The sequence below is a fragment of the Cololabis saira genome, chromosome 5 (assembly GCF_033807715.1).
Source record: "Cololabis saira isolate AMF1-May2022 chromosome 5, fColSai1.1, whole genome shotgun sequence".
Lineage (NCBI taxonomy): Eukaryota > Metazoa > Chordata > Actinopteri > Beloniformes > Belonidae > Cololabis > Cololabis saira.
This window is the reverse complement of record NC_084591.1, coordinates 41,795,496-41,822,638: the sequence shown is the minus strand read 5'-3', so window position 1 is coordinate 41,822,638 and position 27,143 is coordinate 41,795,496. Positions and strand designations below refer to the sequence as shown.

Below are 27,143 nucleotides of genomic sequence, written 5' to 3'. Positions count from 1 at the left end.
CTGTAGAATTTGTATGTGGACCAAAAGATTAAATTTGTGTCAGTACATTCTTGATCATTATTGCATTTTACACTTGTTTTTTTTTTCCAGACTACAGAAGTATGCTGAATTTGATCTAATGTATGCTCCCTTGGCTTTAGAGATGTAAATGTTATCTAATGAGGATTACAAGAGTAAACATTTTTGTTGGTCATTCTCACTTAAAGAGGGTTTTTTATAAACAGAATGTATTTCTTTGATGATTTCCGGCTATTTTTCTTTGTATTCCTGTTTAATATTTTACTGTGTGAAATAGAAATCTGGCGTACTTTATATTTCAGATATTCCCATTTATCTCTATAAGTCTGTATTTATATCACTTATAGTTGTGATAATCTCTTGACAGAAGGGATAATATTTCAGGAGATTTGAATTAACTTTCCAATAACCTTTTTTTTAAATATGTGTTTGTAGATATAAAATTAGGTTTAATCATGCAATGATCAGTTAGAGGTGCAGCAGAAGTTGTAGCAGCTGACTCTAACCCAGGTCCATTATCTGAGACTAACCAAAAATCAATTCTGGATTTACTTGAACCATCAGGTTTAAACCATGTGTAAATTCAGGTATCAGGATTGTTATAACGCCATGTATCTTTTAGGTTGAACACTTTACAAAAGTCAAGAATAACAGGATTCTAAAAATGACTTTGATATTTTGAGGAGACATATCAAGCCACTCATCCCTTACCATATTATAGTCACCCCCAAAAATAAAGTTTTTAGTAGGATAGGCCTATCTTTGGCAAAGATTCCTAATTTTCTCTGTGATTTCAAAAAACATTTTTTGGTTCTGGTTTGGATTATTGTAACCATAAATGTTACCTAGGATCAGAAAATCATTTACTTCAAAAACACATATAATCCAGTGACCCATTCACTTACAAACACCAGGAAACTGGACCATATTACACCGGTCAATGAACTGGCTTCCAGTGAGTCAAAGGATAGAGTTTAAAATCTTACTGCTGGTCTACAAAGCATTTGGTCTTGGACCAAAATACATGCTGGATCTGTTAGTTCCTATGAAGCTCCCAGACCCCTGAGCTTCATCTGGATCTGGTTTGTTGTGGTTCCAGAACCAGAACCAAGCAAGATGAGGCAGCGTTCAGTTATTCTGCTCCTCACCGGTGGAACAAATTCCTGTAGACCTGAGGTCTGCTGCAACTTTCAACTCCTTTAAATCAGGATAAAAACATTACTGTTTACTGAAGCGTACTCTTAAATTAAATACTTACCTGCTGTACTCTACTGCCCTTACTTTTTAACAACTTGTGCTTTTTGTTATTTTACCTCTTTTCTTATCATTTTATTTCATTTTATTTGTTATTTACTGTTTAATTGCTGCTTTTAATGTTGATGTAAAGCACTTTGAATTACCTTGTGTTGAATTGTGCTATACAAATAAGCTTGCCTTGCCTAAAAGATAATGACCCGGAAGACACTGGTGTCCACAAGAGCCAATAAAGATTTTTAAAAAAAACTCACAGCCCTAGTTTTGTCCTTCTCGGCTCTCCGTAGTGGCGGTTTCTTGACAGCAGGCTGGTTGCAAACAAACCAAACATCTTCATCGGTGATTATTTTTATCTTTGTGTTTGCTTGAGTTCTGACTGAGAAACGTCTGATGTTTCCGACTAGTTTGTTTGCTGTTTGGTATAGTTTGGGGCTCTGCTGCGACTATTTAGTAACTTTAAAGCGGACGGGACTCAGTTGTAGCAAGTTAGCGTCAACCACCTCACTACTCTACCGTGTAGAACTGTTGTCGCTTCAGCAGTAACTCATGTCTGTCTCCAGAGAAACGTGTGGACGTGGTTTGTGCTTGATCAGTTAGTGTAGCAGATGTGAGTTGAGTTTGTTGTGTATCGTCTGCAGCAAGTAAGCACCAGAAACCAGTGAAAACAACTAGAATGGCCACCAGTGTATGTGGCTGACTTGTTACATCCAGTGATATTTCTTATAAATATATGTTTAAGTCATTCTCCAAAGGTAATCGTATCATGAAGTAAGATGTAGTTAATTATTTTTTTCTTTTTTTTTTGTCTGCATATATATTAATGGTTAATACCAAGTTTGGTAAAAACCTAAAGCATATATATGCATTTTAATATATAATCAATTTAATATATTATATTATATATTATAATAATAATATATATTATATTAATATAAAATGTTTTTTTTTTTTAATAACCAGTACTTGAGTTGTAAAAAAAAAGATCAGGGGGGATGGTGGATTTTATCATATGGGGACAGATAATTTGTGCTGATTACAAATAATATAATATATTACAAATAATAGCACTGACCAAAACACCTGCAGAAATACTGCAGGAATGACATAGCAGCAGTTAAATGCAGCCTTCTGTAAGCTTTAAATATCCACTGGGCTTACATCAAGTACATCAAAAAACAGTTTTCTGAACTTATCAATATGACTCTGTCCTTCACAGGATAAGTAAAATGGATCACTGCAAAAACTCACAATCTTAACAAGAATATGTGTCTTATTTCTAGTTAAAATGTCTCATTTTATTAAAAAAAAATCTCATTACACTTACAACAAGGCTCATCACTGGAAAAAAAACAATTTTCACCTGTTTCAAGTAGATTTTCACTTGAAATAAGTAGAAAAATCTGCCAGTGTAACAAGATTTTGTTGCTTGTAATAAGAAGATAAATCCCACCTATAAATCCTGCTTATTTCAAGTGAAAATGTACTTAAAACAGGTGAAAATTGTCAAATAAGTTATTTTTCTGGTGATGACTCTAAATGTTGAAATAGCAGTAAAACCACATTCATTGATGAAATGACATAAGGGATGGAAAGGGGGGATGGCAGGTTTACAGGGGGGGATGATTTTAACCATTTTTATTTCAGGGAGGATGCCATCCCCCCTCATCCCCCCTCAACTCCAGTACTGTATATAATTAATATAAACATATGTGTGTGTGTGGGGGGGGCTCCAATGAATGAACGAACATTCTTTCAAAGTGGTAATTTCATATTTTAGCCAGTAGTTGTAGTGAACAATGTTTATTTTTTTTTAAATGGAAACACCAGATGTTTGATTATTATTCTTTGGTTAGCGATTTGCAATGATCTTAAGTATTGATTGATGATGTGAGTCAGTCAGTCTAGGTTTGTTCAAGATTTGTACCTGTTATGTTGAGGTGTGTTTGTTTACATCTCTATACGAGCTGTTGCCATGGAGGAAGTCACCCGCCTGGTGTCAACCGGTGACTGTGTGAAGATCTGGGATGCTGCTGCCATGGCACCGCTGGAGCAGTTCAACCCCCACAGCAGCGGCCACCCTGTTGCTCAAGCCAGCTGGAGCTCCAACAGTATCCTGATGTATGGACAGATACAGGTGTAGGGATTTCATTAACTGCTAAATGATGTGAACCTGCTGGTATGACTATTCAAGAACATTCTCGTGTAAAGATTCAGGGTGTTTGGGGTTGGGGGTTTTTTTTTTCGTTTTTTTTTTTTTTCATTTTGAATAACTTCTTGTTAACAGGAAAGTTGACTTTCTTAGTATATTTCCTGCTTAATTGCTCGGAGGTCATGTTCTGGGTCTCTGGAAAGCACAGAAACAACTTGTATTGTAATAGATGCTATATAGTAGTACGCTTCAGTAAAGATCTAAAAAGATAAACAGTGACCACTGTGTGCTCTTCTCATGGAGATTGTAAGTTGGATGCTGACAGAGTAACAAGTTTCCCCCCTTGACCAGTTCTCTCAGACCAGTACCTGGTCAGTGCCAGCAGCAGTGGAGACAAACTGGTGGTTTCCAGCCTCAAGTCCACTCCTGTTCCAGTGGTGGAGCTGGCAGACGGGGTGAGCTTAGACACACCTATCATTTCTTTCCATGTGCAACAGATTCTCATCACAACTCTGAGTCTCAACTCTTTCTATCGTATGTAGTGGCAGATGTCGTAAAACGTTTGTGTCTCCGGCTGCAGCGGTTTGACCACTACGTCTGGTTGTTGTGATTTGCTGCAAGCATCGATTCAGTCATTTATGTCACGGACGATGCTGAAAGATCACCAGCTCTGATACTAATCTGGTCCCATAGCTTGATAATTGATTTAACTCATAGAAATTTCTGTTCAATACAAAACATTTCATACAGAAGAAGACACTTATATGTGTTCTTGTAGAAATACAGTTTTATTCCTCATATCCTCAGCACCCACACCCTGAGTGGGGTTGGTGAAAGGCTTTTCTGTGTGGAGTTTGCATGTTCTCCCCGTGTTCCCTTGGGTAGCTACCCTCACAAAAACATGCAGCAATCCTGGGCCGTACGTTGCCTCATCTGGCCCGCTGGGGTGCCTGAGGGGGGTGGGGAGGATCTAGCTGGAAAAACGTGATCCTTCCACACACTGCGTCCGGCCAGGGAAGCTGCACCCTGTTGGGTGATGAGAAGCAGCCTGCTCACTCCTCAAGCAGAGGAGGAGACTTGAGCTCAGTGCTGGGCCCTCCCCGGGTGGACAGAGGGAGAGCAATGCCCAGGATATACTTAGGTAGGAGCACTGGGTGATTAAAATGGGGAAAAAATCAGGGAATAAAAAAACATTTGAAAAAGATGTCTAATGTCTGAAACCCCTCTCAGAGCTGAAGAAAGTTGGATTTGTATGTCGTATTGAACAGTAGAGTTGCATCACATTAAAGAAAGTCAAGGAAGACTGTGAAACTGACTTTAGTACAAATCTCCAATATGTTCTGTTTATATTTGTTCTGTTTAAAAACATGACCGCCTTTTCATCACTGGTGCACTTGTTTTTGATTGTTCACAGAAAAAGCAAACCCGTGTGTGTCTGAGTTCATCATCCCAGTTTGTTGTCAGTGGCGGTCTGGACCACTGTGTCCACATCTGGGACCTGAAGAGCAAGCGACTGCACCGCTCCCTCAAAGTAAGAGCTCACAGCAGCAGGCTGCAGTTCAGTGTTTTTCTACAGAAACATGTGAAACGCCCACTGGCAGTATGAGCAGGTAATGGATGGATCTGTCTCCTAGGACCACAAAGAAGATGTGACGTGTGTGTCCTTCAACGCCAACGACACATGCGTAGCCTCGGGCTCCAGCAGTGGGGATTTGGTCCTTCACAGTCTGACCACTAACCTGTCGAGCAGATTCGGCCACGGGAGCAACCAGGTAAGACCAAGGTTGCAGCTGCTGATGGTTTGATGTGGGAATCCTGTTTTTCAAACAAGAAAGCCTTCAAAGTAGTAAGCAGATTTCCTTTTGTAAGCTATTTGGTGCTCAAGAGACAGTTATGTAAAATGTGGCTGACTGTTTTATTTGGTTCTTATTTTATATGTTGTGGAAAATAATCTGTGTATATATTTGGGTGCCTGTGGTAACTAATGCTAAAACTACACAATGCAACTGTGACACTTTGTTTGTGGAGAACTAAATCTTATAATATTTCATGCAGTGAGGGGTTTAGACAGATAAGACAGATAAGGGCTGGGTATCAATTCAAATGTCAAGAATCGATTCGATTCCGATTCTTAAGATTCAGAATCGATTATCAGGATTTGATTCGATTCGATATTGATTTGGCTTAGTGTTATTTAAAATGTTTTTTGAGCTGTTGCCTGAATTATATGACTGTAAAATAATAATTTCACAATAATTATTGTGAAATAAATAACTAACTAAGAAATAAATAACTCAAACAGGCCTTTCAATATCCATTTAAAGTGCAAAAAAAAAATAAAGAAATTGCAACAGTTCATGCAGTAAACAAATCATTTTAGCTTGTCTAATTTATTCTCTCCACCACGCACACATATTGCCATGAAGCACCTGGCATTTTTCAGAAGTGTCATGACAAACTGTGTGTCCGACTACTGGGATTAAAGTTCACCGGGCGAAAATGTAATGATGAGGGGAAAAAAAAAAAAAAATCGATCTTTAGACATAAGAATCGATTTAGAATCGGAAAACGATTTTTTTCAGCACAGGCCTAATTATTTGTTCTACCCGTCTTCATCTGCTTCAAACTTTACATCCGGTTGCATTTGCCGCACCAATCACATTATAAGTACAGTCTGAAAATAAAGAGAAGGAAATCTGCATGTTCAAGAAGGTGGATGCTTCATGGAAGACTTTTTGATCTTTTAACTAATTTAATGATAGTTTCTTTTTGTTTGTTTTACTTTTTGTAAAATAAACAATTGCTAGAAGACGGGTTAAGATGGAAACACGCGATCTGCTATGGCAACCCAACAAAAAAAGCTAAAAGAAGATGACTAAGAATGTGAAAATGCTTTCTCTCTTATTTTTTCTCAGGCTAAAGCTGTTTCCTCATGCTCAGAGTCAATAATACATTTTTTTTGTTCTGTCTGACCTTGTGAAGATGTTTCTAAATGAACACTTGACATCTGCTTCCTCTTCAGCCCATCCACGACCTGAGGCTGTCCCTACTGAAGCGCTCTCTGCTGGGCAGCATCTCTGACAGCGGCACCATGGTGCTGTGGGACTCCAACACCCAGAGAGAGCTCAACGTGTTTGACAGCGCTCATAAAGCCCCGGGCTCAGGCTTGGCCTTCTCCCCCACCAGCGATCTGCTCGTGGTCAGCGTTGGCCTGGACAAGAAGATCATCTGCTACGACACGGCCAGCAGGATGTGAGTGTGGACACACGGATGCAGAGACTTCAACATCCTCTCCATATGAAGGCTTTTGCTTTATATGAACAAAAGCTTTTATACACATTTATTTTGACATTTGAAACTCTTCAAAATGTTTAATTTAAAAATTGAAAATGCCCATTATAATTTCCCAGAGACAAAAGCTCATTCCATGTATGGTAGTTGTTTTTTTTTTTTTTTAATTTAGTCTTAAAGTGCGAAACCCAAAATTTAATTTGAGAACTTTACGCGATGACGGAAAATTAGCATGTTTACAACAAGTTCAATAGAGTTTGAACATTCACAGTTGTTTAACTTTTAGTTGCCTGTTTTTTTTTTCCCCCCGTCAGCTACAATCTGTAGTTAATTTAATACAACTCAAGTTTCAGCAGTCAAATCTGCAGTAATGCTCCTGACAAAATAAACACAACCTTGGGACAAACTATATTCGGTCAGTCAGTTGAGCTCATGTATTTCTGTGCTGATGTTTGCAGAGTCCTGAGATCAATCCGTGCCGAGAGTCCTCTGACCTCTGTTGACTTCACTCTGGACGGCACCGGTCTGGTGGTGGGGTCAACTCAGGGAAAGATCTACCAGTACGACCTGAGGAACTCCAGCACCCCCACCAGGATCACCGTGGCCCACAAGACCTCGGTCACCTGCCTGCGTTTCCAGAGCAACGCCAGCAGACACAAGGTAGCGGCCGGCTGTACACGAGGGCACGCATGAACTGCAGTATCGTATGTGTTTGTTTATTTGTTGCTGTTGTAATGCGAACAAGCTGTCTTGATTGAAGTTAAAGTTTAAGCCCAAAAAGCCAGGATTGGTGAGAGAAGCAAAAAGCAGAAGTGCACGTGACATTACTGTGGCAGCCTTATCGATGATGGCTTTCAACGCTGTTTGCCTTTTTTAATAGCTGCCGTAGTTTGTGTCATGTGACCAAGCACAATCACAAAAACGCACTCATACAGGAGACCCAACTCTTGCTAACAGACAGAAATACACAGTTTGCGTTATTCATGAAGAACTTAGGAACAAACGTTTAAAGGAGCTTGAGGCAGGATTTATGAAAAAAATTTGTAAACTTTTTAAGTTTTCTAGTAATAATGTCAGATGAAGCGTTCCAAACCCAAAAGAATGAGTCCTCTAGTGTATCTCTCCGTTGCCTTGAACAGGCTGTGTACTGCAAAATGTGCTGCAGTGCTGGGGCTGAGTTTCCCGCGCTGGGTTGCGGATGTGACGTCACATGACGCTGCATGCGCGTTCTCCCCGTTCTCCCGTGCCGGCTTCACTGTTGGCTGCAGTACCCCCGACGGCCGTCGTGGTGAAGGGTGGCGCTAGAGAGTCTCATTTCTTAAAAGGAGCCTCATGCTCCTTTTAAATGCTTTAAACATGCGTCATCTATCTTCAGTTTTATATTCTGAAACTGTTACCTCTTTCAGGACATTTAGTATAATCATACAATATTAAGTCCCTCAAATAATGCAGCCTAACATTTGCCTTTGAAGCCTCTCGCCTGTATTGAGCAGGGATAAGCTCCAGCAGACCCCCGTGACCCTGCACAGGATTAAACCGGTATAGAAGATGGATGGATTTGCTTTTGAAAATTTTACATGTCCCATATAACAGGCAGATAGATAGTAAAAGTACAATAACAATTACCACCCTATAGTTTACTCTACTAAAACTAAGCTTATCCCACAAATTCCTGAAGTTTAAAGTCTTTACTTGGTTGGTTAATTTATCAGGAATTCTTCCACCTGCAACCAGACTAGTCAGTTTCAAAATGCAGCCGTTTTTTTCTTTTCACCCACCAGGATGTTTATGTTCACTCACTCACCCATCTCTTCCCTCAGTCTAGTAAACTGGGATCCACCAAAATCTCCAGTACAAGGAAAACCAGCACCAAGTTGTCGAGCAGCCACCCAGATTCCACCCCCACTGCAGCCCCCGTGCCCCACAGACAGGTGGCCAACACAGGTGACTACACCATGTCCTACATTACATTAAAACTTGGCTCCATACAAATGGGGAAAATACAATGGTGAAATGTTTCCTGTTCTCAAAATGTTTAACTTGAAAACAGAAGCTTCTTGTGATCAGTCTGGTGCCATCAAAAGATGTTTGTATAAGTGGAGTGTTGTGTGCAGCAGGAAGCGCTGGTGTGGAGACGTGTCGAGAGGCCGAGGGGCACCAGGGCCTGGACACGGCTCCTGCTGTAGAGAAGTTCAGCACCGTTGGACGAAACAGCCTGGATATCTTCTCTCCTGCCCGGGAAGGTCTGGCCTCACACTGCTTGAAAGCTGATATTTCCTCCTTAAAACTGTACTTGTATAACGAGATGCAGAATACTGTAAATCAGTGGTCCCCAACCCCCGGGCCACGGCCAGGTACCGGGCCGTGGGTCATTCGGTGCCGGGCTGCACAGAAAGAAAAAATAATTTCCGTAGCATCCCCGACTGATGATGGTTGACTCTCAAACTGATGGTTCACGATGTTTTTATTCCATGGATGTAAACACACTGCAAACACACCGTAAGAGCTATAAAGGAATAAAATAAAATAAAATAGAGTTAGTCTTTCTACATTCATATAAGTTTCATTTAACTTAAATACAGACCGACGCAGCTGCTCGCTCGGTTATAACAGCTACCGTTAACCACAATACATGAATAACCATGACAGCCAAACTCAAGCTGGACATAAATACGGCATAAAATTTGCAAAAAAACAAATCCTTATCAGCAGGTGCTTTTTGTGTCAGTTAGGCTCCACTTTAGCATTCCCGACACTAGTTTAGTCTTTCAGACAAACTTTCTACTGCCGTTAAACCTTTACCCTTAAATATATATTAAAGGTAATTTACAATTTCCATTTTTATTATATTTTTTCAAAAATGGCGTTTTATTATTATTATTACTATTATTATTATTATTATTATTATAGAGAAAATCACACAGTTTTTAATGCCGATCTTGTCATTTTATTTAGTTTCAGCTACACCTTTAGATTGGGCCGTGAAAATATTGCCAGACATTAAACCGGTCCGCGGTTCAGAAAAGGTTGGGGACCACTGCTGTAAATGGTCTAAAAAGTCAAGCCACAAGCATGTGACTAGAACCTCCTTTCTATGACAGCAGGTGGTGACTGAGTGGTTGTATAGAAGTTTGAGTTATTGCCTTGTTTTTTTATTTTCATATCTATAAGTTGAGTAAATATTTACTTTGTGGGATTATGACCTCAGCTGCTTGTTTAAAACCTTTTTTTTTTTTTTGCATGATTTTCAATTAGTAAACGTTCCTGCCATCGTTCTTTGTTCATCTGTTGGTTCCTCTGGTGTAAATGCAGTGTAGCGTTTTGGGATTTTTTTACTCTGGATTCTTATAACTCCTTTCATTTCTTCTGGATGCTGTTAGGTCCAGACTCGGGGGCCCAGGGGACCCCTGGAGAAACCGCATTTGGAAGAACTCATGGTACAACAAATGGTCCCACAGATACGTTGTGGAGCGATGCTGCTGGTCCTGGAATGACTTTGATCCTTTGCTTTCACAGGCACCAGTTTGGAGATGCTGTCCAGAGAAGGAGAGGGTCAGCCGCTGACGGGCCGGGCCAGCCTGGACATTTTCTCTCCAATCCGAGAAGGTTGGAACTCTGCAACTCTATTGGTTTCTGCTAGTTGGAAGTGAAGCACCTGTTTTTAGTGTTTACTGACATATGAGATCCTGCTTGCGTCTGTTCCACCTCAAGAGGCACTAACAGATGGGAGGCGGGCTCTGCGTGTCAGGGAGAGCTGGAGTCGTAGAACACCCCACTCTCACCAACAGTGCTCTCGTCACTCTCAAGTTGCACGCTGATATGCTGCTCTGCCGCTTTAGTTGAGGGTGTGTACATTTCCAATGGAGAAACTGGAGGACTGCTTTTTTTAGTCCTGATAAAGCACAAACGATGTGCATTAGGGCCACCTTTCCAACACAAATTACAACAAGGAGGGAGCTGTTATTTCAGCCGTACGTGTATTTTCATCAACGTATTTCCAGGTAATCGCTTTTAAGATACATTTTTTTCAGATACATTGAATTTGTGGAGTTTGTGTTTTTTTTTTTTGTTTTTTTTTTTTAACTGTAGCCAAGACACAATGTTCACTGATGCCTTTTAAAAAGAGATGAAGTTGTGTTTTCAAAAAGATTTTTAACATTAACACAACTGCCTTTTTCAGACACTTTCAACGGGCATTACTAATAAGTTACAATAAGCTTTTAATTCATCAGATAAAATATCAGATGTGATCTCTGGTGACTGATGGTTCCCATGACAACCAACAACAATGTTATGAAAGGTTCTAGAGGCCAACAAACACCCCCTCCTCTTTTTGATCTCTCAGCCCACAAGCATCTGTTCACATGTTTTTTTGTCACAAACTGTTTTCAGCCATTAAATTATTTACAGGTGATTGATCATCTGTTCAATGCACATACATGGGAAACTTGTCCAGCCCTCTGCACACATCTGCAGTTTCAGGTTTTTGTTGCTTTCAGACTTTAAAAGAGCAGAAAAGCAGTGAGCACTGACATTTTTACATTGTGAGTTTTGAAATCAGCACAGTTCTTAAGAAAGAAACAAAGGAGAGCAAATATGATGAGTCTCGATTGAGCCAAAATAGTAACAGCTTTCTGTCACCGAGGATAGAAAGGAGCAAGCTTACATATAAACACAAAAAGTATGTTTTTGTAGTTTTTAATGGTTGGATAGGTAAAACTTTAGATCTCCCAGGGTGATGCTTCAGCCCATCTATCAGAGTAACCTGGTTTCTTCTTTTTTTTTTTTAACTTCAGCTGTTTTCCAGGGTTTTTGACTCTGGATGGAATTCTTAAAGATGTCTGATGAGCATCCTTCCAGTCTGTTAGTTTGTGTGTCTGCAGTCTTGGTACAAGTGCACAGCTAACATGCAAATGATACAGCCCTTCTTCTCAAGATATCCATCAGGAAGTGCTTTCCACAGCCTGCTCATTCTGCAGCGGGTGTAGATCTGAGATCCCAGTTTGTTGTCTTACAAATGGTTATCTCTGTGTTTTAGACTCGAGTTCGGGCAGCAGCTCACAGCGGAAGACTCCCCTGGGAACCACGCTGGTGGCATCTGCAGGGCGATGCTACAGCCCGCTGTCGGTCTTCCAGTCCCCGCTGACAATCAAAGAGGAGGAGCCAGTCACTGCTGCAGCTGCAGAAACATGTGACTCCAGGAAGGTGAGGACATTCTCTCATTAAAAAAATCAACACTGGTAATATGATAAACGGCCAATCCCAATACACCCCCTACTTTCTACCACTAGCCCTAAAAATTAGTAGGGCCTTTGTAATCTTCCCTAGGGATTGGGACACCACTTGCTACGTCACTGCGTGGTTTACGTTCGGGTACGTAAGCGACTGCGTTGTTACGTTTGCACATACGTCACACAATATCAGGAAGCCCAGAGGAAGCAGGCTAAAAGCTGTTTTAATTTCCGCTGTAGCGCTGTTAATATGCCACTTTATTAAGTTTTAATATTTTTTCAGGCGTAAAAGTAACCGTTAAGATCCCCAACCTGGGCTCAGTTTATCCAAATAACGCCTGTTAAGAAATTTGCTCCGATGTTTTCGGGGGTTGAGAACAGCCGCCGGCTCGGGAGCTGATTTATGGTTCTGCGTTACACCAACGCAGAACTCAGAAATCAGACTTTATTCTGGCGAGATCTTCGCAACATCGAGCAAGCGAGTGATTATGTACATTCACTGAATGAATATTATGAAAGTAAAATATATATTTCTCACTAGAAATGTAATCAAACCGCATTTTTATGCAGAAACTAACTCAAAATATTGATTTTATTCACTAAAAAATAAGAAATGTCCGCCATGTTTTTTTTTTTGGATTCGGTCTGCAAATGATGACGTAAAGCATTCTGGGAAATTTTTCTAGCCCTCGGTCAGCTAGTCAGCATCTGAAAACCCTTGCTCTGAAGCGCTAGATTCATACCCCCTACCCCTCGTTATGCCCACTAGCCCTACATGCAAAGAGGAATTGGGACACCACTACCCTCACGGGAACGCGCAAAATTTAGGGGTAGGGCTGAAAAGTAGGACTAGGGGGGGATTGGGACTGGGCCTAAGAACTTGATGTTAATTGGTATCTTGTGTTCAAATTGGAAAAAGAAATCTGGTTGGAAATGAGAAATTTAGTTCAGGTTCTAATGCATACTTTTATGTTTTCTTCACTGATAATTGTTTATCACTCAGACCAAAAAGTAGTTTTTATCTAAACAATTATTTTGTTTGAAAGTCTGACAAAGCCAGCAGTTCCAGCGTGGAGGGGGAGGATCGGACTACGCCCCCCACAACCCAACAAACCAGCCACAGCCAGCCAGTCCCGCCCTTCTTCACTCCAGAGCCCAGCCTGCGCAGCAGAGCCAACGGCATCCAAACTCAGCTGGGCTACGACTCACCTGCGTACGGGGCTCCACCCCCAACCACAGCAGGTACACTTTCATTTTCCCAGTGACATCAGAACCATTGAGCATCTGCATCTTTGAGCACACACAGTTCAGAGCAACGATGCTGAAGTTGAAGATCAGGTTTGTGGAAAACTAATCTTTCTCATCTTGTGTGAACCTTCAGGTCCAGCTGTGATGGCGGCCGTGTCCTCCTCCCTTTCCAAGAACATTGCAGATGTGGTTGGACAGGGAGCAGCTGCTCCTCTCACCTCTCTGCAGATCCATTTCATCCAGAACATGATCCACGAAACTCTGGAGGAGTTCAGGTTTGTCTCTTTGACTTTTGACCTCTCTTATCTGCGGTGTAGAAGCAGAAAAGTAGGATGAAGCTGCACAAACTGTTTGGGATCTTTTTCTTTCTCAAGCCGGGGATCTGTCCATTGAAATATGTGGTTCAAATCTAGTTCCCAATCTTGGTGTTTCACAGAACCCGTATGATGGAAGTGGACTGACGTGATGTGATTCTCGAGTATCTGAGGACTGGTTTTAAAGCCTCATTGTATGAGCTCCTGCTGTCATGTCATCTTGGCAGGAGCTGACCGCCATATCCCCAGTTACACTTCCAAACCACTGACACTCCCATCACTCCTGTACGCTGTCTTGTGTCCACTATAAGTAGTGGATTTGGTTAACTTGTGAGGTGTTTTGGTCAGAAGCCACATGGGAAGATTCAAATCTGCCTTGGATAAGTGTAACTTGAGGCCTTTTTGTTTTTTGGGGTTTTCTTTTTACTCAATTTTTGTCCCAAATGTTTCTGCTAGGGTCAAATTGGTTGAAACAAAAAAGGGAGAGACATTTTCTCCAGGTCTGTCATTGGTTTGTCATGTTTTCCTGTTTTCAGGAACGCCTGCCACAAAGACATCATCAACCTGCAGGTGGAAATGATCCGCCAGTTTTACATCCAGCTGGTACGAACAATCGCTGAGGAAAATCAACCCAGATTATGACATGAGTGCATATGACATGTTTGTGTATAATGTGTTGTGTTTCAGACTGAGATCCACGGTCTGATAGAGAAATATTCTGTCAACGAGTCTCTGGTGGAGGAGATTGAGAAGCTGCGGGAGGAGAACCGGCGACTGAGGGCCAACTACTGACGTGCTGCTGCAGAACACACTGCTGTCAGACCCTGAGTTCAGGCTGTCAGGCTGCAGGAGGTTTAACGAAGGGCTTGATGTTTGGATTCTGCTGAGGGGAAATTCTGTTCCCCGTGTCGCTGCCTGAGAGACTCGTCTGCTGCATTTCTACATTACTCCCTTTCCTGAGCTGAAGTCACCAGCAGCGCCTCCTGCATCATGCATGTGATGTTCATGTGTGTTATGTAGACGGGGACTAACGTGTCCTCATATCACAAGTTTGATAAAATATCAAACATTTGAAGAGGAAAACAAACTTTTGTTATTGTAATTTAATAAATATATATAAGGTGTCAGCATGTGAGATTGAAGGGTTGGTTCATGTGAGTGTGTGTCATGTTTTTATGACACGTTTTGTGTAAAGATTAAACTTGTGTACAAAGAAATGAAGAGAGGTGATGTTGTTAATTAAGATGGATCAGAAAGGGGCCCTGGATACAGAAGCTACCCCCCTTGCCCCTCTATCTACCCAAGCTTCTTGTCTAGCTGCTTTCAAGATAAAAGCCACTAGTCACAAAAAAATCTTTAAAAAAAAGAAATGGACGCGGCTTAAAAAAGATGTCTTTGTTCCAGCATGAGTTGATATCAGCTGTTTGTTTCTGCAACTCAGATGACGTGTTGCTTGTAAGATCAGTTCCACATTTCACAGAAGCAGATCACCCTAGTTATTCAGTAACCAAAGTTAAACAGATGACAAAATGATTGATTTCATTAAAAAAAAAAAAAAAGTTTGACTAGAATAAGTTATTTTGTAGCTCTCTCACACAATACTTGTGGATGTCATGCATGGATATCTCTGTATGCACAAGGGTGGCTTCTATTTGTTTAGCTCAGTGATAACAGCTGGGACAAAGTTGTTTGCATCGTGTGACTCAAATCCTCTGTCCAGAGGGGAGAAATACACATATCACATTGATTAGTCAACACTTAAAAAGGGAGTATTTGCTACACTCTAGTGGAAAATGGTTGTCTTTATTTTCCATCCAGCTACATGAGGATGAATGAATTAAAAAGGAAAAATAATTAAAAATCACGAATATTAAGAAATATCAATAATCTTTATTTTCAGTTTTTATTTTGAAGATGCATATCATTGAAAGTATTCCTGTATTTTTTAACTTCAATATAAGTCACTAATTGTAGTTTAAATCAATGTATGGTTATATAACATAGCAGAACTTAAGAAAACCGAATTCCAATGGATATAAGCTTAATATTAAAGCTTAAAAAGAATCAATATGTACCTTTGAGCTTCACATCAACAAATATTCAAGTTAAAGCTGTTTTGTGGTTGTGCGCATGCGCACATCCAGCGGAAGGTTACCATCTTGATCTGAAGCGACTCTTTGGTTGTTTACCTGTCCGTTGTTGCCAGCTCGTTTCATAGTTCTAACCGGCTAATAACTATACATAAATACCTTTAAGTGTCCGTGTCTTTCTGACCATCTGCATTTACAAAGTGACAACTTATTGTGACCTTTCTCCGCGGATCTCGCTCTTGCTCTAACTCGAGGTTAGAGAGTCACGTGGCCGCAGTTCAGAGATCACCTGGACGGTGAGACGATAATGTTAATGAGAGTATTATGAATATTATTATTATTTTATGACTCTCTGGAGTACATCTTGAGGAAGATTTTAACTTTGTCAGTGTTTAACCATTTCATGTTGTACAGTTTAGACGTAGCCTACACCTGCTGTTTGTCAGAGAAACTATCCTGACGTCACTGTTATACAATTGAAAAGTTAAAGGCTTTTAGTTAGTTATACTCCTGTAGAATTTAATGCCATTTTCCGTTCCGTTGAATACATTTAAATGATCTCCAAAAGTCATCTGAACTCTAATCTGATGCACATCTGCCAGATACTACTACTACTACTACTACAGTATTTAAACTGACAGTCAGCATCGATTCTTTCCCGAACAATCAATCAGGTGACTGATCAGTAAAACATGAACCACGTGATTTGTATGTCATCAGTAATTAATGTAGATCAATACACTAAAGAAAGAATTGAATCTGAAATGGATCAGAACTGTTCAGATCCAGAATCCTCGAACAAGTTTAATTAGGATAAAGTTTTATAACAAAAGTTCAAACCTGCTCATATCAACAATAACCATGAAAGTCTTACACTTTTTCCATTGAAGTTTGACTTCAAACTATTTACAAACCTCCATAGTGTATAAATCCCTATTTATTTTATAACTCATAAGTATGAGAATAAACTCAGGAATCAGAGCAACTACATGACTCAAAAAGGTTATTAACGTTGTAGGGATCTGTTGTATTTGAATGTTTATATATGAAATTTACATGAAATCCTGTAAATTGTGTGGAATTCAAAGATTTTACAGGTTGTTTTTTTTCCAGTTTGTCATCATTGTTTAGTGTTTTATAGCATACAGAGGAGCCGTGTTTGTGTTTTTATCAGATTTATTGCTTTTTCATGAATCAGCTGTAAATAAGCTACAGCTGGGACATGTTTAATGTTTTACGCTGACAGGAAACCTCAATGTTTGTGTTTTATTGTTCATCTTGGAGATAATGGCAAACCCTTTGAAGGCCGAAGTGGTTCGACTCTACAAGAATGTGAGTCTTCTGTCTACATTGATCGGTTTATAAATTATTCAAAAAGTTAGAATCGAAGAAAAAAAAAAACCAAAAGAGAAGGTATCAGGAGATCATTTTAAATATTTAGTCAAAGAACTGAACTTTTAAATCTTTTACTCGATGATTGATTTGTGCTCACAGGATTAATACATTTGTAATTAAAGAGCAGTTCTAAAAAGCTGCTGGGACACTGTAAAAAAAATAAAATAAAAAAAACATGAATATCTCTTTAAGCCGATGCTATACCCTTTTTTCTTTTGAATTACTTGCGGCCATCAAATTCTGAATTACCTTATTTGTTTACAAGACAGTATATTTGCTCACTTTAAACATTTGTTATACTTTCTGTGTTGTTCTCAATAAACTATAGGTCCATAGGATTTGCACGTCGTGTGTAGGATGCAGGATGAAGATATTTCAGTTGTTTAGAGGAGCTCTGAGTAATCTGACCTTCATCTGGGTTATTATGTTATCAACTATAAAGATATCAGGATATATTTGTATTTAGAAAACCACTGTTGTTTTTTACATTCCAGTGCATTAAGGGGTATTAGTGATCTCAGCTGGCAGCATTAGCCAGAGCCCACACTAACATAAAAATTGTTTCAGTCTGAACTGAGTTTGAACACAACCAAAAAGAAAGAAAAAGACTTATTCCCTCTATTATCCAGGAAAGCTGTAAAAACGTTTTTACTTTCCTCGTTGACTTTTGAATGGAAAACAACCAAAAGTGGCATGAGTGATATCTGAATTGATTGATTGTTACATAAAGTAATAGTCCCAGCATTCAAACTGTGTGATTAAACACGGAAGGACATTTTCTGTCTCTAACAATTGTGAGAGGATCTTGCGTGCATGTTGAGGTCTAAATTTGTAAGACTTCTATGTAGGCGTCTAGTCAAAACATTAAAGAAGAGTTCTAATTAATGACATAAATGATCAATCTGTTAATGGTGTCCTGAATTAATCGAAGATTACATTAAAAAAAGATGTAGAAATAGCTCTTCACTAAGCAGGAATGTTTCTAGTTTCCAGATTGACTAGTCTAGTGAATCTGGATCCGAGTGCAGGAACAATGTGATCTTTGATGCCTAAAATGCAGCAAACAAAGGTAAAATGCTCCTGTTCTTCCTCCACAGCTCCTCTACCTCGGACGGGAATACCCCAAAGGAGGTGACTATTTTCGAGACCGCCTGAGAGCAGCGTTTGCCAAAAACAAGTCAGTCCAGGACCCGGAGAAAATCAAGGCGATGATCGCTCGAGGGGAGTTTGTAGCACGAGAGCTGGAGGCGCTGTACTACCTGAGGAAATACAGAGCCATGAAGAAACGCTACTACGACGAGTGACAACGCCCTCACAGACTCACAAACAGGAGCAAAAAAGATCACTTTATTTGTTTCAGCGCACAACACAGCAGCAGCGTCAACAGGTCACTCCTGCTGAGTCCATCAGTGCTTAAAAACACATGTAAATAATTAAAGTACTACAAAAAAAAAAGTTGAGTTCTTCCTCAAACACAAATACTGTCAAAGGGTTGGTGGGACCAGAGCTTCTCCATCAGCCAGGTTGGCCCTGCAGATGGGACAGGTGGCGTTGTCCTGTATGGAGGAGGCCAGAGATGAACAGTTAGTCCTAAACTATTTATCTGCCCCTGCTGGGCTTCAGTTTTCATTTTTCTTCTCAAAACGAAGAGTTTTTGCTGAAACTCTGATCAACAACTTATGTAAATCAGACGCAATGTGCACAAACATGATCTGTTGCAAGACTGAGCTCAAAGATAAAATCCTTTCCTGTTCTTCTTCTCGAAGTTCACTTCTCTTTTCTCTGCAGCCCAGTATCATATTTGAATCAAACCTCCCAGAAGTTAGTTTTACCCCCAGCCCCCCCAAAAAAAAAGTTTAAGTGCAAAATGTTTTTAATGCATTACATTTGTTATTGTTTTTTTTAAATCAGAAGAAGCAAAGTCAGTGCTCTAAAGTCTGGACTATGTGCTCCTACCTTCAACCAACGGTCAATACACTGAACATGGTAGTCATGGAAACAGGGCAGCATCCTCAGCTTCTCCCCGTCAGCGTATTCACAGAAACAGATCTGACACCTGCCAATCAAAAATCATAGGTCCGATAATCAGAGATGATTCCAAATGTTCCAACGACAACGTGGCCAGCCAACGATGAGGCAGCTGCACTTACTGATTGTTCCCAGAGTTGCTGGCAGACTGGAATGTTTTGGTGGGAAACCTCTGGATTTCCCTGCGACTCAGTTTCTTGGACACGACGGCACCTTGGCGCTCCTCAAACTCCAGAAGAGCCTGATTGATTAGATTAGATTAGATTAGATTAAGGACATCACAGTCAACACTGCTGTGTGGAGATAATTGGAATGTTGCATGTTTTCTTTGGCTGAAGGAATCCATCCTGGATATGTGACATTTAGGAAGTTTTTATCATAACTTTATAGTTTACTCTGCAGGTGCTGCTCAGCTCGTAAGGATAACAAACATGTGGCTTCCACCTCCTCACCTCATAGTCATTTCCCTGAACGTCATCTGAAAAGTCGGGTAATCCGTTTCTTCTCCTGCTCCGCCCACGTCGCCTGCGCTGGCTGATCAGATCTGTGATAAAACACAAGGTGATTAAGTTCAACTGGACTGGCCTGATCTGTTTATTTACATCAAGATTAAATGTAATCTTATTACAGAGTCTCTCTGGGGGCAAAATCACAGTCATTTCTACATCAAATTAAATGCAATTATAAGCAAATAAACAATATCAAATTCTCAAAGGCGTGACTGGAAGCAACTGGAGTTTCTTTTCTTGGTTCTTAAAGACTTTTCACCTTCTGTCCAAAATGTGTCCTCAGCTCAAACTGACTGTTGAACAGTTTTGAGCTCAGTACTTATTAAAGTTACCTGTCAGGTGTTTAGCTGGCCAGTCAAATTGAGAATGGTTGTGAAACTGCAGAGTAATTGCATGAGGAAGCTTTCTGAATGGAAGATGAAACGACGCATGCAGTGCACACAAAAAATGTGCGTACGCCATTTGCCACACACCTGTTGGGATTTTCAAAAACCAACCTGCATGAAAATGTGCATACCAATACGCACATTTTGTCAGTTGATATTGCCCAACAATCAAAGTAGTACAACTGGCTTTTATACACCAAAATATATCCTGCTAGATCTCCTGAAGTCAGGAGGGATTTGAGAAAGATTCTTCACATTTGAACATTTCTGATTTACATCTGAACAACGAAGGGAAACCACATCTAACCTTTTTTCCCCCACAGAAATGCCTAAAAGTGATCACCACGACTTAAATTCAAAGTAAACAGGTTTTCTCCGTTCATGGCTCGTGAAGATGTGAACGCATATCAACGATCCGTTGTGAGGAACAAGTCTATCACATGAAATTAACTCTCATTCTCACTGAGACAAAAACAGTGTTGATGATCATATTCATTGAGAACAAGTCACATGAGATTAAATATAAAATGACAAGATTAGACATTTATATGCAGTTCTTATAAATGACTGCGTAAAAGCTCGTAATGGCAAAACTAGAAGACATTAGAAAGTTTGGAGGGAGCGAGTTTCTGTGTTTCTGTGTCGGAAAGAGTCAATTTGCATTACTTCAAGGTTTAAACACAAGCTCACACTGTTTACAATGTTCACCTATGTTCTTTACGTGTTATTAAATGCATAATAAATAGGTTGTATCAGCTGTAAGTTTTATATTATATAATCAGCAAAGCCATTGTTCCTTCCACCACCTTCAGTTCTTGTGTCGATCCTTAAAATACAAATATTTTAAAAAAAAGAGGGTAATGATGCATTAATACTGAACATAGCCATTCAGAAACCCGTATGAACACAGTAAACCCACAACTCTACGGAACGCAACTGAAGCAAGGAACAGAAACACCCATAATGCAATGGCGTTTACATCTTAAATCGGAGGAAATGCTACAGAATAAATTATATTTCCTGGTCTGAACTTCTGACAGAAGTGTCTCCAGCTCACGGTCGATGTCTTATTTTCAATTATTTATTTTTTTCCACTTTCTTTTGCAAACTCCTTGTTTGGATAAGTATTTTTTCATGGCTATATTACTAATCATCATTTTCAAATGGATTTCCTTGAGGGAGACAGGGAGGAGTGTGGTGCTTCCGCGTCCACTAGGCCTGTGTTGAAAAAAAATCGATTTTCTGATTCTAAATCGATTCTCATATTAATTCCTAAAAATCGATTTGTATGTCTAAAGATCGATTTTTTTTTATTAAATTTTTTTTCCCCCCATCATTACATTTTTGCCTGGTGAACTTTAATCCCAGTAGTCCCAGTAGTTTTGAAAACTCCTGAACTAAATTAACTTTTCTTAAGAGAAAATGCTGGACATTTCAGCTTAAATTTCTAAATGTTATATTAGTTCAATGAAGTTCATATTATCTATATTTACTATAGCTTGTTTGGTTTCTCTGTTATCGGACACGGTTTGTCATGAAATACCTGAAAAATGCCGGGTGCTTCATGGCAAGCTGTGTGTCTGGTGACAGAATAAATCAGACAAGCTAAAATAATTTGTTTACTGCTTGAGCTGTTGCAATTTCTTTATTTTTTTGCACTTTAAATGGATATTGAAAGACCTATTTGAGTTATTTATTTCTTAGTTATTTCACAATAATTATTGTGAAATTATTATTTCAATAATTATTTTACAGTCATATAATCCAGGCAACACTAACCCAAATCAATATCGAATCGAATCGGATCGAATAAAATGGTGATAATCGATTCTGAATCTTAAGAATCGGAATCGATTCTTGACATTTGAATCGATACCCAGCTCTAGCGTCCACGCTCAATTTCACGTTGGTTTGATGCTCAAATGAAACGTGCGTGGATTTGAGCGTACGCACAGTTTTGAACTTCTGAGAGATTTCCACACAAGGATTTACAATGAAATCCTCGCACTCTTTGTACATGAGGCCCCAGGTGACTCAAGCCTTTGAGGATTCCCGTGACGTGGATGACTCTACATCAGCATATAACAGTAACAATACCAGGTAGGTGGAGTGTTTGTGATCATACCGTCATTGAGGCCGACCAGAGGAGAGACGGCAGCCAAGACCTGAGACATCCAGCTGGGCTCCTTATGTCATTTCATCAATGAATGTGGTTTTACTGCTATTTCAACATTTAGAGTCATCACCAGAAAAATAACACCAGAAAAATAACTTATTTGACAATTTTCACCTGTTTCAAGTACATTTTCACTTGAAATAAGTAGAAAAATCTGCCATTGGGACAAGATTTATCTTCTTATTACAAGCAAAAAAATGTTGTTCCACTGGCAGATTTTTCTACTTATTTTAAGTGAAAATCTACTTGAAACAGGTGAAAATTGTTGTTTTTTCCAGTCATGAGTCTTGTTTTAAGTGTAATGAGATTTTTTTACTAAAATGAGACATTTTAACTAGAAATAAGACAAATATTCTTGTTAAGATTTTGAGTTTTTGCAGTGATCCATTTTACTTATCCTGTGAAGGACAGAGTCATATTGATAAGTTCAGAAAAGTGTTTTTTATTGTTGTGTTTTGATGTATTTGATGTAAGCCCAGTGGATATTTAAAGCTTACAGAAGGCTGCATTTAACTGCTGCTATGTCATTCCTGCAGTATTTCTGCAGGTGTTTTGGTCACTGCTATTATTTGTAATATATTATATTATTTGTAATCAGCTCAAATTATCTGTCCCCATATGATAAAATCCACCATCCCCCCTGATTTTTTTTTTTTTTTTTTTTACAACTCAAGTACTGGGTATATATACACTTGGAACTGCATGTAGGTAAATGTTTCCATACCTGATGAATCATCTCCTTGTTCCCCCTTTAACCATCTCTTCTCCTCTTCTGTCAGGAAGGACAGAGAGCCTGAAGTAGATGCTGCAGCTGAAGGAGATGCTGAAGCCATCATCGTGTGAGGTGGTCTCGTACGGAGGACTGAGACAGGTGTGAGGTAGGAGGTGGAGGAAGGTGATGAGGAAGACGAGGATGAGGAGGAAGAAGGGGTTTCCAGCCAGCTGCCCAAAGGCAAAGCTCTCAGAGAGGAAGCTGGAACGAAGCCGGCGGCCTGCTCGCCCAGCCGTCTGCGCTTGGATTTATGCGAAAACCCTCGTTCACCAATGGCGTGTTGTTGTAGTCCGGACGGACCCCCAGCTGCCACCTGAGGACAAAAACAAACTCCCATCATACCACAAGAAAGTACCAACCACAGCAAGAACAATCAACACCAGCATGCAGATATGGTCACTCACAGGGTTCAAATGTTCCTCCAAGTTACGCCGACATCTCCTCCGCTTGCCAAGCTGTGGACTGAGACACAAAGTCACACTATCCATAAAAAAACAACCATTTCTGAGACCACTAGAGGTCCAATAACTAATTGACATCATTGACAAATCCTTGACTCATTTATAATGTTATTATTCTATATTGTATTTTGTATATTGTATATTGATTTTTCTCTGAAGATAATCAGATCAGCTCATTTACACTGATCAGGTTCACTATGTGAAATAAAGTCATTAAAGTGACTGGAGACTTTTCATGAACTCTGTAGATTTTCCACTTCAACCCCCAGCAACTTATGCTCTTTACTTGAGCTTTTCCCTGCGTAAAAGAAGGAATATAAATGTATGAAACTGGGAAAAATAACTTGGTGACAGAGTTCAACTTATTTCATTTCATGTCTTTAAATATCCGTCTGTTCTGTAAATATCCGTCTGTTATCTTTTATAAACCAGTATCTCTTATTATTTATTTTTCTTATTATTATTATTATTATTATTATTATTGTATATACCAGTTTACTGTTTATAGCGTGTCATACTCTGATTTTATTACCGTGTTATTACTATTTCTATTGATGCCACTTGTTTTGCACTATCCCCTTTGCTGCTGTAAACTGCAAATTTCCCCTCTGTGGGACTATTAAAGGATTATCTTATCTTATCTTTATATCATCAACAAAAAACAGAACAGATACATTAAGGAAGCACCATCCCGTTTTGGTGGCTTATGAAAATCATATGTCATGAGAATCATAAGCAGTGAACGGAAAGTGAACCAACACGGATCCCCCATACTGCTCACATACTTCTCTTTTGCCTAAAAATAAGGAGTACTTTTAGGCAAACAATGTGTTTATTTTGTAGACAAACCCCCAAATCTCCCACCCCCTTCATGAGACTGTCAGAGCCCTGGAGAGCTCCATCAGGGACCGGCTTCATCCCCGCGATGCGTCACTGAGAGGCATCGCAGGTCCTTCCTCCCCGCTGCCATCACACTCCACAACCCATTACTTTTATTTTCATTCCAATGTATATACTGTTTATATTTTGTAATATATATACATATATATATATATATATATATATATATATATATATATATATATATATATATATATATATATATATAGATGTGTGTGTGTGTGTTGAGTGTACTGCTGCTGCACAAAGCGAATTTCCCCATTGAGGGAGGAATAAAGGACAATCTAATCTGATCTAAAAGCTCATGTGAACCATAAACATAAAATGGCAGCTAAGTGAAAGAGAAACAGCTTGTTCCAGAGAGGCAGTACCTGGGGGTTTCTGGGACCATGATGGACATATCCTGGTAGAGGACGTCCCCGGGTTCCAGGAGGCAGCCTCGGTTCAGATCCCCGGGACTGTCCGGCTCTGAAGAGCAGGGGCTCGCCGCCAGTCTCTCAGCCATCGCTGCAGCACCGACACACACCGGCTCCCCAGATCAGTCAGCTGGAACACACGGGAACGTCTTTCTCTTTCTTTCTGAATCCTTTATTTGAACATGGTTACAAAAAAAAATAATAATAATAATAATAATAATAATAATAATAATAACCAAAACATGTTCAAAAGGATTTGGAGGAAGTCGTAGATTTATGTAATCCTAACCCTTATTTAGATTATCATCGCAGCAGCAATTGACTTTTACAAAATCTTATCCCAATGTGGAATAACTTTAACGAAAAGAGAAAATATTGTATTTTAACATGAATGTAAATATTTTGCTATTGCTGTACATCCAGTATTAATTCTTATGTAAATAAATATATTGTACATTATCATTATATCACTCATCCTTCTGTGCACATATGTATTGTATACACAATAACATACATACACATTATTACAGATTTTTCTACTTATTTCAAGTGAAAATCTACTTGAAACAGGTGAAAATTGTTGTTTTTTCCAGTGATGAGTCTTGTTTTAAGTGTAATGAGATTTTTTTTACTAAAATGAGACATTTTAACTAGAAATAAGACAAATATTCTTGTTAAGATTTAGAGTTTTTGCAGTGATCCATTTTACTTATCCTGTGAATGACAGAGTCATATTGATAAGTTCAGAAAACTGTTTTTTATTGTTGTGTTTTGATGTATTTGATGTAAGCCCAGTGGATATTTAAAGCTTACAGAAGGCTGCATTTAACTGCTGCTATGTCATTCCTGCAGTATTTCTGCAGCTGTTTTGGTCAGTGCTATTATTTATTTGTAATATTTTATATTATTTTTAATCAGCACAAATTATCTGTCCCCATATGATAAAATTTGGTCAGTGCTATTATTTATTTGTAATATTTTATATTATTTTTAATCAGCACAAATTATCTGTCCCCATATGATAAAATCCACCATCCCTGATTGTTTTTTACAACTCGAGTACTGCATGCACACGTCTTCATGTGAATGAAATCCTGATATATGGAGGAAATTATTTAAAAAAAATTAATAATAAAAAAATGTTTGTTTTTTTTTTAAGCAGCCCAAAAAAAGTGTGTGCATTTAATTAGAATACATCCACAATAACAATTTATTTGAACCGTTAATAGCCGGTAGTTACGGAAGCAGGTCCTGATCTCGGTCGTCGGCAGCTAACCGGAGCAGCTACTGCACCACTGACACGACACAAACCCCTACAACCTCCTTCTGCTGCCTCTCACCAATACATACAGTCTACGCTCATATCTGATCACTTTACCTGAAGAGTGTGCTCTTCTTTCATCTGTTTAGGGACAATCAGCCGCGGAAAAGCACGGTTTGGGGTTTGATCTCAGATCAGAACCACAACACGTACCGCTCGTCACAATAAAGAGACGCTGTTTCCGCTTCCGGTTCCGGTGTCTCCGGAAAAGTCCCGAAACTCCTGCGTCTACTTTCTGTTTTTAAGTGAGAAATAACAACAACAATAATAACAATAATAGTAATAGTAATAGTAATAGTAATAATAATAATAATAATAATAATAATAATAATAATAATAATAATAATAATAATAATAATAATAATAATAATAACAACAATAATAACAATAATAATAGCAATAATAAAACAATATTAATAACAATAATAGCAATAATAATAATAATAATAATAAAACAATATTAATAACAATAATAGCAATAATAATGATATATAGTATATCAATAGTGATGAAGACAGCAATGGGAATCTGAATAAAAAGCACACATTGCAAGATTATGAGACCAAAGCAAACCGTTTCTCAGATTTTATCTTTCAAAAATGTGTGTATTGGTAAAAAGAAAGAAAATATTTTTAGTTAACCTCTTAAACAATATTTCACCTGGATTCCACATGAAACAATTCAGAGTATGTACTGTATTTAAAGGAAATTATCACATCAAAACAACAAGAATGATGTGATGTTTAAATGAAATAAATGGGTTTTTTTTTAAAGTCCCTATTCCTTTTGTTAGTGTTAGTTTGAATAAACATCATTCAGAACTCAGTATATGGTGGAACAACCCTGACTGAATCACAGCTGTTTTGGTGTGACCTCCACCAACTGTTTGTGAACTTTATACCACAATACAACTGCTTTCACTATCCAATGGGACACACAGCAAGAAGAGAGCAGCAGGAGTTCTATTATTATTAAAAAACATCTTCACATCTTGTGGAATAATAGAACCATCACTATTAACAGGAAGACCTTATTTAAACAAGAATGGTATGATAAGAAAGTCCTATATGTTACTGACTTGTATACATTGAATACATTTGTAGAAAAGTTTAGTTTAAATTGCTCTTATAGAGAATTCAATAAAATCTGTAGAGCTATTCCACTTCCGTTGAATGACATGATAA

The 27,143-nt window shown here is 38.9% G+C and overlaps 3 protein-coding genes across 5 annotated transcripts; 2 read left to right on the top strand and 1 right to left on the bottom strand.

Moving 5' to 3' along the window:
• The first annotated feature begins 1,552 nt into the window (after positions 1 to 1,552).
• nedd1 (NEDD1 gamma-tubulin ring complex targeting factor) lies at positions 1,553 to 14,722 on the top strand. 2 transcript variants are annotated; one of them, XM_061722158.1, is made up of 16 exons: positions 1,553 to 1,611; positions 3,237 to 3,380; positions 3,782 to 3,876; positions 4,836 to 4,952; positions 5,056 to 5,193; positions 6,444 to 6,673; positions 7,171 to 7,372; positions 8,533 to 8,656; positions 8,830 to 8,955; positions 10,093 to 10,149; positions 10,229 to 10,318; positions 11,751 to 11,917; positions 12,990 to 13,185; positions 13,325 to 13,466; positions 14,042 to 14,108; positions 14,193 to 14,722. In XM_061722158.1, exons 2-16 carry the CDS (start codon positions 3,245 to 3,247, stop codon positions 14,295 to 14,297), a joined length of 1,992 nt encoding a protein of 663 aa, XP_061578142.1. In that variant the 5' UTR covers positions 1,553 to 1,611; positions 3,237 to 3,244; the 3' UTR covers positions 14,298 to 14,722. The 2 variants fall into 2 exon arrangements, with proteins under 2 accessions (XP_061578142.1, XP_061578141.1); XM_061722157.1 differs by having other exon boundaries at positions 8,827 to 8,955.
• A 929-nt stretch (positions 14,723 to 15,651) lies between these two features.
• Positions 15,652 to 18,819, top strand: lyrm5b (LYR motif containing 5b). The gene is made up of 3 exons (XM_061722156.1): positions 15,652 to 15,891; positions 16,880 to 16,927; positions 18,088 to 18,819. The coding sequence occupies exons 2-3, from the start codon at positions 16,883 to 16,885 to the stop codon at positions 18,292 to 18,294; spliced, it is 252 nt and encodes an 83-aa protein (XP_061578140.1). The 5' UTR covers positions 15,652 to 15,891; positions 16,880 to 16,882; the 3' UTR covers positions 18,295 to 18,819.
• si:ch211-59o9.10 (uncharacterized protein LOC561841 homolog) lies at positions 18,322 to 26,149 on the bottom strand. 2 transcript variants are annotated; one of them, XM_061722152.1, is made up of 8 exons: positions 26,017 to 26,149; positions 24,594 to 24,808; positions 23,266 to 23,323; positions 22,814 to 23,174; positions 19,471 to 19,562; positions 19,141 to 19,259; positions 18,947 to 19,046; positions 18,322 to 18,546 (listed from the first exon to the last, which is right to left on the bottom strand). In XM_061722152.1, the coding sequence occupies exons 2-8, from the start codon at positions 24,725 to 24,727 to the stop codon at positions 18,475 to 18,477; spliced, it is 936 nt and encodes a 311-aa protein (XP_061578136.1). In that variant the 5' UTR covers positions 24,728 to 24,808; positions 26,017 to 26,149; the 3' UTR covers positions 18,322 to 18,474. The 2 variants fall into 2 exon arrangements, with proteins under 2 accessions (XP_061578136.1, XP_061578137.1); XM_061722153.1 differs by having other exon boundaries at positions 24,594 to 24,768; positions 26,017 to 26,147.
• Positions 26,150 to 27,143: the final 994 nt, after the last annotated feature.